Genomic DNA, 17,912 nt, shown 5'->3' on the forward strand with positions numbered 1-17,912 from the left:
CTAACTGTGTTGTTGCACTTCAACAGATGTTGAAGCAGGCCTGATATGTTGCTTCATAAGCACGCAGGTAGGATCATGTAAAACTAAATTACGACTGTCCAAGAAAGTGTAGAATATGACCCCTTATACGATTGGAAACAAATTGGTTTTGTTCAAATATGTTTTTTATGAAAAAGAAAAATGTTTAGTTTTATCATCTCTTGAAATTGAGTAGATTCAGACCCATAGCAATACATCTCTGGCTAGAATAAAGAAGTCCTCCTCTTCAGTCTAGGGTCATTAACCTTCTCTAAAGGAAGGCATTTTAAAACAATCGGCATTTTAAAACACTCCCTTGGCTGCAGCTTGTGTTCTTATTGACTAAAGAGCTTTGTTTGTATTTTAAAAAAGGTGAACTGGATGTTGTGGACTTTGGTTGAATTTATAGTGACCCTAAAAAGCATCTGGACTCTCTATTCACTGAAAATTAATTAATTTTGTTGCATTAAATTGCATCTGTGACCAAATGATGCTAAAGCTTACTTTATTTTTCTAAGCCCAACTGGTCTCTGTTTGTAGTGTCAGGGTTATGATTTTTAAATGTATTTAGTTTTTGTTTTCAATTTAGTTGGTTAGGCAACTTGGTTTTAATTTAGTTTGTTTTCTATGTTTTTTTTTTTAGTTTGTAGTTAATAATTTTAGTATTACTGTTATAAGGCTGCCAAAGTTAATGTTATGGTTAAAAAGGTAATGGTATCATTTTAAAATGTTTAACATTCAATTTCACAATTTCTCTTGTAGCATTTTTGTATTCGTTTAGTTTGTTTTGATTTGTTATAACAATAATATGGGTGGATTGAAGATGGAAGTCATCATTGTTTTTTGAAACAAACAAAAATAAAATTACCTTTTTACCAAGGATGCATTAAATTGATCAAGAGGGAAATGTAAAGACATTTATAATGTTACAAAAGATTTCTATTTCAAACAAATTCTGTCCTTTTAATCTTTCTATACAAAAAAATTTTTTTCTGCTGCTATGGGCCGCTAACCTCTTAAAATAACAAAGGCGTAGGTTGATGACGCATAAGCGGAATTATGGAACTTGTCGTCAATCTGATGGATCTAATAATGTTTATGGATGAGTGAATACATTGATGTTTTTAACATGACACTGGAATGAAGCAGGGCACGATTGCTAATGAGAGACAGGTATCAGCGCTTGAAAATGCCACGCTTATATTGATCCTCGTTTTAGTTCTCCTTTTGTCCCAAAGTCTGCTTGCCATGGTCCATAATGTTTGAACGAAACAACAACAGCGTGAGCGTGCCGCTAGACGTAACACAGTTGTCCACGTCTGTCGCCATGGTTACTATGGCAGTACGAGCGGAAACCAGGGATAACCCGGATATTACGTCATTACGTCATCCAAGTGAACATGGATGAGCCATTATTTAAAATTGGAATTTCTCTGAAATTAAAAATCTTTGGGAACTTTTGGGATATTGTAAGTACACAACTGCAGGAAATATATCACACTCTGCAAGTGATTTTTGGATATTTTATTACAAAAATCTTACATATTGTAGCTTTAAGCAGGATAATTAAGCATGGAGTTTTCAACATTGATAAAAAATTTTTTTGCACCAAATTAGAATGATTTCTGAAGGATCATGACACTGAAGATTGGAGTAATGATGCTGAAAAATCAGCTTTGCATCACAGGAATAAATTACAGTATAAAATATATTACCATTTTCATTGTGTGTGTGTGTGTGTCATCTCTATCCTGACTCCTGAGGTGTGCTCCCCTCCTCTGTTTGCCCTCCTGAGCAACGATCAGAAAGAAAGTTCACTTTTTAGAACAGTGTGCACAACAGTGTCCTTCCTTCCTGCCTATAAAGAGCAAGAGAGAGCGTGAAAGAGGGAAGACGGCTGTCTTCACTTGAAAAAGAAAGAGGGAGGAGAGGTTTGAAGGAGACATCAAAGGGGTGTGTTTCAACAGAGGTGTATGTGAGATGGGGCATCGACAGGAGGGCTCTTCCCTCTTTAGGGCGTCTCTGGTCCTGATGCAACTTTGATGAGCTGCTCAAAGCAGGAGCAGGTTCTCTGGAGCAGGCCATTCCACGGTCGTGTGTGTGTGTACTTGCAAGTTGGATACATGGTGGTATTTTATGCTTTAATTATGAGAAATTGGTCTCTCATATTAAACACCATATATCCTAAACTTGAATTGAGCTATGGTGCTCTTTCAGGGTATTCAGGTTCTAGTCTGGAACGCAACCCTTTTATTTGAATCAGAAAGAGCTTTATTGCCAAGTGTGCTTGCTCAATCAAGGAATTTACCTTGGTATTGAAGCTTCCAGTCTTCACATATAATATATAAGACACATAACATTTAAGAATAAAAAATATTAAAAAAGTATAAAGAGAGACAGATAGGTCTGAATAAACATTTGCAGACCTTGTGAATAACATGAATAAATAGAACTAAATGAATTTGCAAGGATAAAAAGTGGGGAATTGAAAGAAACTGTTCCTGTGCCTTTCACTCTTGTGTGAAAACACAAGCGCCATTCCATTTCTCCTTGTTTATTGTCATCAAATGCATCAACACTGCATTATCTGGGTTTCCTTTGTCTTTGGTGCCAAAGCTGCTACTTTTAAGGTCTGGCCTTGGTTGGCCTCAGTCCTGCATCTTTTCATAAATGGAGAGCTCTGTGGTTGTGCTCTGCTAATTCCTCAAGCAGAAGTAGAACATGTATGGAGAAGAAAGGTGCTTTCAAGAAGCTTTTAGAGAAAAGAGGAGACCCCCTAGTAAGTTGTTTGATGAATTTAGTTTTCTTTCATGCACTGACGTATTTTCTGTTCAGGCAGTTGGGGCGGGACATATCGAAGGGCTTTGTTGTTGTTGTTATTATTCACCATTAGCTTTTAGTTCAGATTATTTTGAGACATTTCTCATGCCAAAGCAAATGCCTAGTGGTTAGTAAGGACTGTATTTATATATAATTGATGCTAAATTGGTGCATCAACCATAAACAGCCTTATACGAGTACAGGTTCAATGCATGTCAACTTACATTTTGTTCATTTTGTCCTCCAACTGTGGTTTAGAATATTTATTTGCATTTGTATGCTCCCATTTAAGTGTGGGGTTTGTAAGATTGATTTTTTTTTTTTTTTTTCTTCAAATAAATATATACTTTTATTCGACAGACAAAAAATAGATCAAAAGTGACACTAAAGACATTTATAATCTTTCAAAAGATTCCCATTTCATATACATGCTCTTCTTTGAACGTTCGATTTATCGGAGAATCCTAAAAACTATAACAATTTACTGAACAAAAAAAAAAAAAAAATTAAGCAGCACAAATGTTTTCCACAATGATAATAAGAAAAGTTTCTTGAGTTCCAAATTAGCATATTTGAATGATTTGTATGTGACAGCATGTGACAATGCTGAAAAGTTATTTTAACAGATTTTCAATTAAATGCAGTCTTGGTATAAGAGACTTCTTTTAAAAACACAAACAAAAATTTTTTGAATGGTAATGGACATTTTTTTAATTGATGTGTCTGTTTCTGAATTTCACCACAACTCAAAACTGCTTTAAGTATTTTCATGATCAAATGGGAGACTGCACAATCCTTCTCTCTCTCTCTCTCTCTCTCTCTCGTGTGGGTGAGCATAGTGAGAAACTGGTTTCCGAGCTCGAAACTGTGCTTGGTTATATAAGTCCAGACATTTTTATTTGAAGAGATAGGATCTCTCTCTCTCTCACACAAACACAGTTCTCAGTTGCAAACAATTTTCACTCAAAGCTATAGTGCTGTCACATTGTTTTGACTGCGATGATCACGAATGGATTGATGTTAATGTCATGAAGAGTGACCCTGTCGTAAAGGAGCCGCAGTGCTCGGTGCATTACTCTGTACATCACATAACAGAGCGTATAGCTACGCTAAGAGCGTGTCATCTGTTTTCAGGCGAGAGAGTGTCTTGTCTGAGTGCTGCACTTTGTTGGTGATTCTCTTGAGGAAAAGTAGTGCGATTGTTTTTTGTATTACTAACATGTGCTGTTCTCTATGTGGTAGTGCAGTTGAAGGCCTCGAAGTGCTTTTACAGAGCGCTGCATTTTCTAGGTTTCTTTTGTCTTTAGTGCCAAAGCTCCTGCTTTTACAGTCTGGCCTTGGCTGGCTTCAATCATGTATTCATCTTAGATGGAGACAGGACTCCAACATTTCCTTCATTTTATATATATACATATACACATACAACAATTTTAAGGATATATGTTAATAGTAATATTTTTGTTTTTGTTTTATTTTCTATACTAATTGCTATTTAGATTTTATATTCTTATGTCTAAAATATTTCATTATGTGATCACGGTCTCTAAACTGATGACAAAAATGCTTATCCAATAACCATGAATAATTCATTAGTCAAAAAGTGTGGGAACTCTTGATGCATTAAGTTTAATAACTGTTGTTTTGTCTTTTTGTTTTAACCCCTTTCATCTGCTTTTCTTAGTCCCGTAGTTCACACATCCATAAAATGGCTATTTTTGGACTGAATCCCAAATTTCCGCGCGTTGGTGGTGGTTTATGCTGGTGTACAGCTGCTGCTGCATGGCATCGGTCTGAACTCTCTCCCAGCTCTGTTTGAAGAACTTTTGGCATATTATGCAGAAGTTCTGTGAATTTTTTTTTTTTTTTGTGCAAAAACTTTTTAAGGAGAGAAAAGTCCTGAGTGTTCTTTTAAGGCTTATTCACATCATTTCAAATTATTTCAGGGATTTTTTTTAACCTGGAAAAATAATAATTTTATGACAAACAATGCAATTAATGATATTCAATAAAAGAAATACATTTCGGTAACACTTTACAATCATTTTCATTAGTTAGCATTAGTTAACTACATAAGTTAATATGAACTAATAGTGAACTGCACTTATACAGCATTTATTAATCTTTGTTAATGTTAATTTCAGCATTTACTAATACTTTTATTAAAATCTTGTCAACACTAGTTAATTCACGTGAATTAACAAGAAACAAAGAATGAACAGCAGTATTTATTAACTAACGTCAACAAAGATTACGTATTGCTCATGGTTAGTTGATGTTACTAATGAACCTTACGGTAGTGTTACCCCAGTTTCTTAATTGTTTTTTACACACACACACACACACACACACACACACACACACACACACACACACACACACACACACACACACACACACACACACACACACACACACACACACACACACACACACACACACACACACACACACACACACACACACACACACACACACACACACACACACACACACACACACACTCTCACACTCTCACACACACACAGTCACTCACTTAAAGCCCAGCAACCAATAATGCAATATTTATGATTATATCTTTAGAAATAGGCATTCCAAAAGTAACATAAGCCATAGCAGCAATAAATAATATTAGTGCTATTCTCAGTCTGAATCACTTTGGTGCAGAAAACCCCTGCAGTCAAAATCTCCTCTGCAGACACACAGACAGCTGCCTAATACTGTCAGGCCTTTATTACGTCTTCACTTGAAGTTATTAGACAGTGTTCCTGTCTTCAGCCTTCCTCTTTAAATCTCTTCTTGTCTTCTCTTCATTTTCCATCTCTCCCTCCACGGGAGCAGCCAGCGGTGTCTTCTGTAACAGAATGTTCTGGATGTTCCACTCGCTGTGCGCGTGTGACGGATACAGGGAGCAAGTTATGATGTAATGTGATGTTTTACTGTATATTAGATCAGGAGGAATTGTCAGAAAATATCACCCTGACAAAACACTCATAACCTAGGTGTGTGTATTTGAGAGAGCCTGAAAAAAGTTTAATTTCAGAAAGTCGTTGTTGTCTCTTCCTGCATAAAACATGGAGCTGTCAGAATCGGGTCTTGGATGCAGAAACGCTGCTGCAGCCATGTGTCATTTGCAGCAGTTATTTTAGAGATGTACTGGTGCTTTTGGGGTTTCTGTGTGCGTGATTGGCAATAGGCTGTGTTTAGCCTATCACCTTTCAGAAAATCTTATTAAAGCTCTCCATCTTTGGGCAGGAGAGTGACAGCGATTTGTGCATGGTTTTCTACAGCTTCTGAATGCATTTAATATAAAAGTTACACCAGATAGCTGAGTTACAGCAAAATAATAAACATTCACTTCTCTCTTTCTCAGAAACCGAAGTTTTGAATGGACTAACACATGCTTGCAATGGTGGTTTATTGACCCAATAACAATTAACGATTCTCAGAACCAGCAAAATCCGGCATGCTTTTGGACTTTCACTCTTCTAAGTTAAATATAAATATGAAAAAAATAAATTGGAACAATGGCATTTGGCTTTTTTTCCGTTCTTTTTTTTTTTTTTTTTTTTTTTTTTTTTTTAACGTACCCTAAGATTTAAAAGTTTTGGGAATGCAAAGAAGTTTTCAAAAGTGACTGTAAAGGTATTCATAATGGACAGTTACAACAAAACATTTATTTCAAATAAATACTGTTATTTAGAACTTTCTATTCATCAAATAATCCCTAAAAAAATCACAATTTCCACAAAAATATTAACACAACTGTGTTAATAAATAAATAAATAAATAAATAAATATATATATATATATATATATATATATATATATATATATATATATATATATATATATATATATATATATATATATATATATATATATATATATACATATACATACATATATATATATATTAGGGCTGTCAAAAGATTAATCGCGATTAATCGCATCCAAAATAAAAGTTTGTGTTTACATAATATATGTGTGTGTGTACTGTGTATAATTATTTTGTATATATAAATACACACACACACATGCATGTATATATTTAAGAAATATTTGCATACATATACTGTATATATATTTATATAGTTTATATTATATATAAATATAATTTTTTTATATATAAATAACACATTTTTCTTAAATATATACATGCATGTGTGTGTATTTATATATACAAACACATACACACACATATATTATTAAAAACAAACTTTTATTTTGGATGCGATTAATCGCGATTAATCTTTTGACAGCCCTATATATATATATATATTTTACAGCTGTTTTGATCATTGAAAATAAGAAACCAAAATTGGCATTTTAGAATGATTTCTGAAGGATCATGTGGCGCTAAAGACTGGAGTAATGACTGCAGAAAATTTTGGTTTGCCATCACGGGAATACATTACATTTTAAAATGTTTCAAAATAGAAAAGTTATTTTAAATTGTAATAATATTTCACTATACTTTTGATCAAATAAATGCAACCACATAACAGTCTATATTTAAAATAATAGACAGGTTTCTCTGCACTTCCAATGCTGTAGACGGACTGGTATTGTTTCTTTAAAAATTAGTCTGGTACTGGAGTAGTGTTACTTTTGACAACTACTAGTAACTTGGATACAAAACTTCTCGTTTCCTTTCCTGTAGTATTCCATGTCTCCTGTGAAGAACAGTGATATTGAGCACCAGAAAGGAGAGAGTGAGCGAGCTAGTGTGTTAGTTCTCTGCAGGAGCTCTGCTACAGTCTCCTCACAGAAGTCACTGAATATTTTGGTAGCTGTAATTGTGGCTGAGGAATACCGATGTGTTTTCTGATCATCTGTTTGTCTATATATCTCAGTAGAAACAAACACACTCTGAACTGCGCTGAAGTTATAAGGATGTCCTATCCAAGGGCTATAGGAGTAAAAATCCACCATTTCTTTGAGTTGAGAATCTAAGTAACATTGTTGCAGAGACCATTAGCAATATACGGCATATGTATATTCTACGTAAATGATCACAGGCAGCCGATTGGCGCAATACTGATTCCGGAACAGGTTTACACACAGCCACACAAGTTTTTTTTTTTTTTTTGTCAATGCAGTTTTCTGGTCAAAGTAAATACTTTTATTGTGTAACACAGACCAATCAAAAAGCCCTCTGAACTGTTTCTTGAAGCTGACATCTGTGTGTGCCACGTGACATCTCTGAATCAGCAAGGCTAACAATTGTATGATGGTTCTGTTGAAATTGAGGAGGTCAGGACTGAACAGGTTGAACTGCTGTGTTTTGTTCGGCGCTCGTATTGAAGCCCCGTGCCCTGCAGTGTAACGTCATTTTTCAAGGCCACGCAAGGAGGCGTTGACTGTTAGAAGTCATTACGTCTGTTCAAGAGAAAATCGCTTATACACCCAGAACCTTTCATTGAGAGATGCAAGGAAACAAGAAAAAAACAGTTTGAGACGTTTTTATCATAACCTTGGAACTTTTTATAAATGGGATTTCAAATACTTCTCTTTCCAAGGCTGCTTTTTTATTGCCCGTGTCTCATTTTTCCGAATTCTGTTTTGAGTAGATATAGCAGCCGTTCTGTAGATAATGTTTATGTGCAGATCTAGTTTCTCATGCATGTGCTCTTCAACCAGTTCACAAACGTCCGGCTCTGAAAACACTCCTGTTATTGTCAGAAATCGTGTTCTGCCTTAGAGTTGATCGGACGCCTGGAGCAATTTAAATGCTAATTTTGGGTCCATTTACTGACAATTACCAGATAATTGAGTTGTTTCAGTGTTTTTTTCCCCTTTCCTTTCTCAGAGCTGGAGTATGCCGAATGACTGCTTATTGTATTTGTGTTTTTAGTTATTTTGGGGAATGTGGGAGGATTTCTATTATGATAAGATAACAAGCCTTTTGTACTACAGGGCGTTTTGCAACCTTTTTTCCTTTGCGACTAAATTTTGTTAGAACTCGTGCTACTGCCAATTTGCATATCTGATAAGTTCTCCATTTTTGTTGTGTATGAGATGCATTAAATGACAGATGTGGTAAAAGAGAAACGAAAAACAGTGCTACTCATTTGAACTGCTCGACACAGGCTATTTATCAGCTTGGCCCAAAAGAGCCAATGTTTACAGACCGGTCTCGATCACGTGACCACTAAACAGCACTGTCGGATCCAGTGAGAAGCGTTTGAGTTTGGTGCAGTTCTCTGATACAAACCACTAATTTCTCTGAGTTAAACTAGGATAACGTCGATGAAGTTGTGCTGACATTCTCAGCAACACTGATGCGGAAAACAGGAGAAACATTGAGCTGCAATGACCCTGTTAAAGGCTTTTCAGTTCACAAATCACCTACATTTACCATGGTTTTACAGCAGTAACACTTACTGGAATCATGTTATTGTGGCAGACGTGGGATATTCATTATCAAATTTTATTCTATTTTTAATGAAGACATGTATTAAAGGTGTAAATGTTTTATACATGAAATATAATTAGTAATTTTTATTTAGCTATATCAGTTTTTGTGAATTTGTATTTGTACTAAATGTGTTTAGACTAAATACTATAAAACCATTCTAAAATACCATATAGTTATATTTTACCATGGTAGTGAGAGGTGCCATGCATTGATTTACCTGTGGTTTATGATCTACATTATGGGTGCACCGATATGAACATTTTGGCCGATACCGATTAATTCTTTATATTTGAAAGCCGATAACCTATATATTAGCCGATAAATCTAAATCAAGTGTTATATAATTTGAGAGCCTGATTACAAAAAAGTCTCATCATTAAAAGCCATGTTCCCAGCACACAATTATAATGATGTTCTCGTTATAATTTTATGTAGCCTATATGACAGACTTGTGCTCCACGTTGTGTTTTCATTTTTTGAAGTGATTCCAATCATATTTCTAGCAATTCAAAGCCATCATGGCGAACAGTGCACATCTGAAGTGTCTCAGCTGAAGGAAATAACGGCTTTAATATATCGGCCTTATTTTCTTATTTGGCCGATAACAATAACATTAAAAATGAGCATATATCGGCCAATATCAATATGGTGGCCGATATAGCGTCCATCCCTAATCTACATGAATATAGAACATGAAAAGTACCGCATGGGTAGTTATGGAAATATTTTTGTTTGTTGCACAAATGATTCATTAAACAATATTTTCAACTGATTCATTACTAACACTCCGCAAAGAGACAACCCACCCTCACTCTGTGTTTTTATGTGCAGGTATTGAGTGTCCGCGAGGGTCTCGAAACATGCCAGGTGGGATGCAGGTGGCAGAACCATACAGTGATGAAGCCATGCTGTTCACCAAAGAGCTGGTTCTTCAGAGAGAGGTAAGGCCTCCTGTCATTTACAGTCTGTTTCTGTCGCTTTAGTCTTCACAAGCTGTTTCTAGACTTCCCATTTCTATAGTTGATTTGACAGTGCCTGTGATGTTTGGTCTCGCCGGTCATTTTGTGACAACTATCTGTCCATTCTCTTCTTGGCCTGTCTCCTTACTGCTGTCTTCACTTGAGGTACTCAAACACATGTTGGAATCCAGCTTGCTGTTTTTGTGCTTTATTCAGAGATAATGGCTATCTGTTTCAGTTACTTTATGAATAATGGTCACAGAAATTACATTTCTAGAACCACAGATATGATGGTTCAGACACTTAATGAGGAAAATCACTTGCCTGCACACTATTCTTACCTTTTCCTCAGGGTGCTTGACGCTGTGCGGGTGCTGTTTCCATTAATGTTGTGTGAATGAGGTTGGCGGTGTAGTCAGGCCTAATGAGGAGCTTTTTTAAGATCCTAACTTTAACCTGCACTTTACAGAGAGACTGGACACAAGGACCTTCTGCTGAAAATTACAAAAGAGTCAGGAAGTAGGAAAAATAAAAGTCTCCAGAGTCTTAATGACCTCTGTCACCCACAGTGAAACTAAGCCTTGCCTGTTATAGGAAATGGAAGTTCTTGAGGAAAAGAGTTGGCCATGATCCACTTAAAGTGTTGACACGTCGTGTGTGTTTCAGACCGCCAGTCAATTTTAATGAACACTAGACGCAATCATACTTTCATATGTTTTAAGATTACATGTGCCCGTGCTCATAGGAAAAAAAAGTTTTTTGGAAGTTAGAAATATTAAAAAAATGCTTATGAGATAGACAATCATCCAACATAGTAAGTAAATCCAAGTAAATATTAATATTACTAATTGCAGTTTATTTGGCTGCTATACATTGTTTCTTATTACAACTTTTCTCTTAATAATATTCACAATAGAAATGTCCATGACTTTTTCTGATTCTGGACGTGTTTTAAAATTTCTTTTTAATTTGAAAAAAAATCCCACACAAATAACAATTTCTACAGTGAATCATTATAAAAGGTTTATAATATAATATTCAATTTAAGATTTGTATGTATACATCCAAATTTATGAGTAAATATCCAAAAATGTAAAGGTCATGTAATACGCATTTTTCTGTAAGGATTTTTTACAGTGAATATAAATCTTTCAAGTTATTTTTAGTTTATATGGGGAGTAATTTCTCTGTTTTTCTGAAATATGTGATTAGCTTAAAATAACTTTTTTTTTTTGGTAAATGCATTCTCTCTATATATTTTTTGTAAATCTTTTTCTCTCTCTCTTTTTTTTTTTGTTCACACAAAGTATGAATTATGCAACAACATGAAAGTATAAAATAGATGTTTTCATCAAGTCAAATTTCATCATTCTTGAAAAATAGTTTGAATTCCTTAATGAATTGTTTGGATGCTAAGTAATAAAAATTGACCTTGTATCCACATAACAAAATTGACTAATCTGCGCAGTGCAAAAAACATACGTGCTCGTTCACACTTTTTTTTTTTTTTTTTTTTGTCCCGTTCTCCATAATGCATTTGTTTGTCCCGTGGTTGGCCGTTGTGTTTGTATTGCCCACTTTTAGCTGCATCCCATAAGTTGTTCCTCTCAATCTGGGTCTAATCTCTTATGATCTGAACCACGTAATTAAACTGGCATGAGAGTCTGCATGTTTCTTCCACACACACCTCCTGCTTTTGAGGTTTCCACCAAGTGGAATTAAGACTGTAGGCTTTGGATTTCCTAAAGCACACACAGCAAGCTGCTACAGAAAGAGCGAACGCATCTGTGAATGTCTGTGCTGTGATATAGTCAGATTAATAACCAAATTGATCAAATTTGTATATATAAATCTTTTAAAGTCAGCAAATGAGGCAAAAGGAGTGTCCTGTTACCTGATTGTGACCCCAACATGACTCGACAGACTTTGTAGAGCTGATAGTGGTATGACAATATGTGTATTGTGCAATGGTGTCGGTGTTAACTGATGCCCCAGAATATAGTTATGTATATTTCACTGGTTTTATTCTTGTTTTTAACTAAAGTGTTATGTAATGTGAAGCTGTTTTGATATGGATGCCAGACATATTGATTTATGAATAATCTAATCTTATGGTTTAGCATCCATCCAGTTCCTTTCTCTATGTGCCCGCTACATATTTGAATAGATTTTATTGTAATGGATAACGGTTTGTTTTTAACACATGATCAATGATTGGGCACTGTAAAAAATACTAGGCCAATCAGAGGCTCAGGACTGTGCTCCCATGTGCTGAGTGCTTTAGTGTGTCACGCTGTGTGTGTGCGCACGCTGAGGAACACACAACACGTATGGATACACTTTGTCTGAAATTCGGTTGAACTTGATGAGAGATAATGGATCTTGTTTATCTCTTTCTCTTCCTCCGTCTCATTTCTTGCCTTAGTGGAGGAGGGCAGAGGCGATTGTGTGTGTATGTGTGTGCGTTCATGCAGTAAAGTGAGGGAAAAGAAGACCGTTGATGGCAGCACATGCAGAAACTCAAGCATGGCAGCTTGGAGAGAGAGAGAGAGCTGCTCGGACACAGTCATGACTCATCCTCATGTGTGCCGCCCCAGCTGCCTCTCACAGATAGTCCAAAAACAAATGACCTTTTTGTTCAAAATCTCCACATCTTACACACACCCGTAGTGTCTGAGTATTTCTCAGTGTATTTAGTCTCGCGCATACACGTAGTTTGTGAGTTGGCTTACTATCTTTACCACTTGAGTGTTTTATGTCTGGTTATGTTTATGTATGCATGTTAGTGGTCGACCGATATATCGGCCAATATTTGGTATTTTTAATTATCAACCGAGAAGTTTTTCTATTTGGCCGATGTGTTGTAAACTGGACTTTTATTTTGACTGCGCACACAACTCTCCCATTCTCCGTCTTTATTAGTTTACAATCTCTACTTAACAGTTCTGTTGAATTTTTAATATTAGAAAGTTTTAACTAACAAGATGAACTGAAATGCACACTACTTTGGTTTACAAATTTGAAGGTTGCTTACTGAATCAATAAAGTTAGACATAATGTGAATTATGCATTATATTTGTTCAGTACTTTGGAAATAATTTGGCCCTTAGTGAAAACTTTACATCCTAATTTTATTAAGGCTTGACAAACGGCTGGTGCAACTCTGCCCAAAATACTATTGAGGCGTTGATGTGGACCCCTTTGACTTGTGCCTGTAAGCAACCGCAAAGCAACACTCTGGCAACCACCCATTCAACCCACATCGTGTTGGCAAGTTCTGCACGGGCGAGCAGCACCATGGAGTTCTGCCATTACATAAGCCACACATCCCATCATTACTTAAGATTATCTCTGTTTCCATCTCTCGCTCTCTCTCTCATTTGTTCTGTGTTGCTGATCAGTGTAGCCCACAATCTCTCTCTCTCTCTCGCTGAATAATTAATGGTGTGTTTGACAGGCAGGACACACTCTGGGCGGCTGAGCTCCTCTGGGAGAGCTGCTGTGGTAGAGTCACATTAGAGATTTCTCCTCACCACACACATGCTCAAACTGCAACACGTCATAAACTCTGCCAGTGGCCTCTTGTTTCAACCGAATGTGGACATTCATACATATTTGAAGCACGGCAGTCAAGGGATTTTCAGATTTTTGCTCTGTTTGTCCTGCTGTCGTGATTTTAAGTATTAATATGCTGGAACTGAGTTCATGCGATTTGTCTCTGTTTGTATACATTTGGTTCCGATGTATGATTTCTCATCTTTTCTCCAGCAAGGTCTTACAAAGTCTTTTGTAAAGGCGCATTGTTATTTTTAGATTAATAAATGCAGCTATTGAAATTGATTTCAGGCCTCTGCAAGATTTTTGGGTAGAGTCGATTTTTATGAGGTAAAAGGTCTTTCTAAAAGCAAATATTGAAAAGTTTTCTGAACGGATACTACAGTATTTCTGCACTTTAAACGTTCTTTTGCTATTTTTAAAGGATTAGTTAAGCCATAAACACAACTTCTGCCATTTATATACTCATTCTCATGTACTCAACAGTATAGGTGATTACTGAAGAATATCCTGGTACATGATTCAGAGTTCCTATTCAAAGTCGTACAGGTTTGGAATGGTATTAGAGTAAGCAAATAAAGGCAGAATTTTCATTTTTTGGCTGAACTAATACTTTGTCATGATGGATAAAACCGAATGTGGGAATTTTATTATGGGAATATATTGGTTCACTGTAAAAATAGGTAGTTGTGGTTGCCAGAAATTTACCATAAAAATACTGTAATACTATAATAATGCAGATGCAAAACATCATCAGGGTATCACATACTAATGCAATAAACATTAAATAAAGAACCACCACAACGTTTACTGATAACAAAAATGGAAAGAAACTAAATTTATATCAATTATAATTGTATCTGATGTGAAAGAAAATACAATTGTGACACTAAGTTTGATAATTAATAGTTTTTACAAAAAAAAACAGACATTTGTTTGTAGTTTACAGTAAATTAATTCATAATTGACTATATATTGTAAGTTAATCAGTTAGCAGGGTTTACTGTACAGTTTATTTTATTTTTTATTTTCGTAGAGCTTTAGAGAGGTAGCAGAACAGAACAGAGTTTATTGATGGTTTTTGTATTACTGTTTGTAAGAGTGAATATGTGGATCCCAGTGTGCTCTCTGCAGTTCAGTCCGATATCTGCTTCAATCTGTAGTCGTTCTGTCTGCTGTCTTCCAATCTTTCGGTTAAACTCCCTCCTTTTTTCATTCTCATTTTGTCTGAGAGCTTTTATTCTGTGAATAACTAAATCGTTCTTGTTTCTATCCATCATGAGTTACTTTCTTAAACCCACAGTCTTGAGAGTTTTAGTCAGAACTTCTCTCTGGTGTGAATGAACTCACCATTTTAAGTGCTTATTTTGTTCATTCATCCTTTGCCCCTTTCCCCCCCTCACTCTCTCACTTATTTCTTTTTCTTGCTTTTGTTTGTCTGTTCATCCACTGGCTCAGTGTTCACTGTATGAGGTGCTTGCAGGGTTTTTCAAGTTGCTAGTTTGTTGCTAAGTGACTGGATGGAGATACAGAGAGAGACTGACTGAAACGAAGAGATGCAGTCATTCTTGGCTCTGTGCTGTGTGAAAGAGTCTCTCTCTCTCTCTCTCTCTCTCTCTCTCTCTCTCTCTCTCTCTCTCTCTCTCTCTCTCTCTCTCTCTCTCTCTCTCTCTCTCTCTCTCATTTGTTCTGACCCCCTTGTGAGGGTGACATTTTGTCGCTTTTTGAAATGAGAACTCTAATAATAAAGTGTAGAGTCTTGCTCACCATTTCTCACTTTTTCTTTAAGCTTGGATGTTTTTTTGTGTTCTGTCTATTTATCTTAGTCTAAGTATCTAAATTACATGTTTTTGTTGTATTTTGCAGCAGTGTTTTTACTATTGTTTATATTATCTATTTTTAATATTTTTTAAATTTTCAGTTTTAGTGATTGTTTTAGTAATATTTATTAGTGTTTTAGTTTTAGTAATTGTTTTTGTTTCAATAGTGCTAAACGGAGTACCACATTTGTGAAGCTAATTTGCCAAATTCTAAAAATATTTAAGAATCCACAGAGCTTTCTGCAGAGTTGGGCTCATATGGAGTCTATGTGGGTAAACATTGATTGACCCATGTATTTTGGAACAGTAGATCCAGTCATGAATTATTAAAGATTCTGGATCTTTTGGTATGCGTTTGGGATGGATACTTGTCTGATTTTACGCTGAATAGCATCTCTTCCCATGTTCCTGCGTTAGCGTGCTCCATGATCTGGAAATGCAGTTTCATCGCAGTGCTCATGGCAGTGTGAGATGAGGTGAATGTTTCCTGCAGAGGGCACACAGACCTCCACTGAGCCTAAACTCAACGCAGTGTGCACACAATTAGCCTCCCAGCTATTTTTTTCTTGCTAAAATAGAAGCAAATTAAAATGCTGTCATTACCCCTTCCATGGAGGGAGCTGTGTCCTAAGGCTGCTGGCCATGCAAATGAGACACTGGTGGCTTTCGCAGAGGCCCCTGTTGCAAAAAGAAGCACTCAACGTTGTGTGTGTTCTGGATAGAGATGCAGGATGGAATGGAGCTCGATGTAGTGTGGTCCTCCATCACAAGATCTCTAACAGGAAGTTTTCCTGCCTTTGAATGCAAGTGGTTGTTCCTTTTCAGTGCATGTGTGCTGAAAGGCGTTAGAATTTGATCTATTGTACAGATTTTTTTTTAAAAAAATTTTGCACAGTGCACTGCATACCTAGCAAATTTTTGTCCAGAAATTTATATTGCTTAAGGTCAAGATCATGTATCCTGATACATTAAATATGTATTTTTCATTTATTCATTGCCATAAGCTTTATTATTCATTCAACACTGAATGAAATTCAGTTCAGCTGTTCTTTACACATTTTTTTTTTTTCTGTTGCAGCATGCCCTTTTTATCAGTTCACAAAAGGAGAAAAAAACTGTCCCTCTTGCACTTGTCCAAATAATGATCAATGGCCAAGATCAGGTTTTTTTGCTGAATAATAATAAAATTTTCCCTATGTTTTTCACTAATCCCTATCGTATGCCCTCGGAACACTTGGAAAATATGGCATGAGCCGGTGTTGGATCATTTTGTGATACTATTTTTTTTAATCATTTTTTTAAGCTTCAAGCTGGTTTCTGTTCACTGCCATTATATGGATGACCACAAGCAACTTTTAATTTTCTCCTTTTGTAACACCAAGGGTGAGTAAAGAAATGACTGAACTTGAATTTTTGATGAGCTATCCTTTTCTAGTGGCTTAAAATTACCACACTTTCTTTTTTTTATTTTTTTTTTTTTGGTCAGATGGCGACCTTGGTTTTTTGGCGCTACCCCTGTTTGCGTCTGTTAGCGTTCTGTTGGAACTTGTATTTGCTGATTGAACATGCTGAATCAGTGTAAGAATGTCCGAAAAAAGTGACATGCTGTAATCTGATGACTGTCGACGTTGGTCTGCGAGTGTCGATGTGGTGTGAATTGGCCTTTAAAAATACTTTGCCTATAACAGTAGCCAAAACAATGCCTAAAAAGCTATTTGACTGTCAACCATCACTCATTAACCAGTATTCTCTTATGCTATAAAAATGAGTCAATACTGATTTCATATTGACTTTAACGATTAGTTTTAATCACTGTTACAGTATTCATCAGTGTTCAGTAAAACTCCTCAGTGACTGTGTGTAGACCTGTCCTCTTTTCTCCTTTAGCGTTTCCAGGTGCCAGCAGTCAAATCCCTCTGTGTCCTTCCAAACAGAGGAAATGCCCTTCCAAGAGAACCCCACTCCATATACTCACACACACTCTCTCTCACACACACCTTTTGTCTTTTTTTTAAAGAGGCCACGGGTACACCTTTCATTGTGATCCGTTTTTCATTGCTTGTCTGTCTTTACCCCAGTAATGTCACCATGACCTAAAAACCATTTTCCCTAAACTTCCTGTCTCAGGCTCATTTCACCCAGTAAGGGCTTTATTTCATTTATATGGCAATTCATTTATTTCATACAAGGTTCCCACAGTATTGCAAAACATTGAAATATCAGGGAATATCAGGCCTGGTAAATAGATGATAAAAATAGATGAAAACAAATAGGCCTTACAGTAAATACATTAAAATTGTGAAATATACTTTTCATTTTATT

General features: G+C 35.9%; 1 protein-coding gene across 2 annotated transcripts in view; it reads left to right on the forward strand.

Moving 5' to 3' along the window:
- The window catches only part of snd1 (staphylococcal nuclease and tudor domain containing 1), a 164,349-nt gene that overhangs the window by 51,982 nt on the left and 94,455 nt on the right, over nt 1-17,912 (forward strand). For both annotated transcript variants that reach the window (XM_079869438.1, XM_079869439.1), the window contains exon 16: nt 10,088-10,197. In XM_079869438.1, the coding sequence (XP_079725564.1) occupies nt 10,088-10,197 (110 nt within the window). The remainder of the gene's footprint in view (nt 1-10,087; nt 10,198-17,912) is intronic.

This window comes from Squalius cephalus, assembly GCF_949319135.1.
Source record: "Squalius cephalus genome assembly, chromosome: 4".
NCBI lineage: Eukaryota > Metazoa > Chordata > Actinopteri > Cypriniformes > Leuciscidae > Squalius > Squalius cephalus.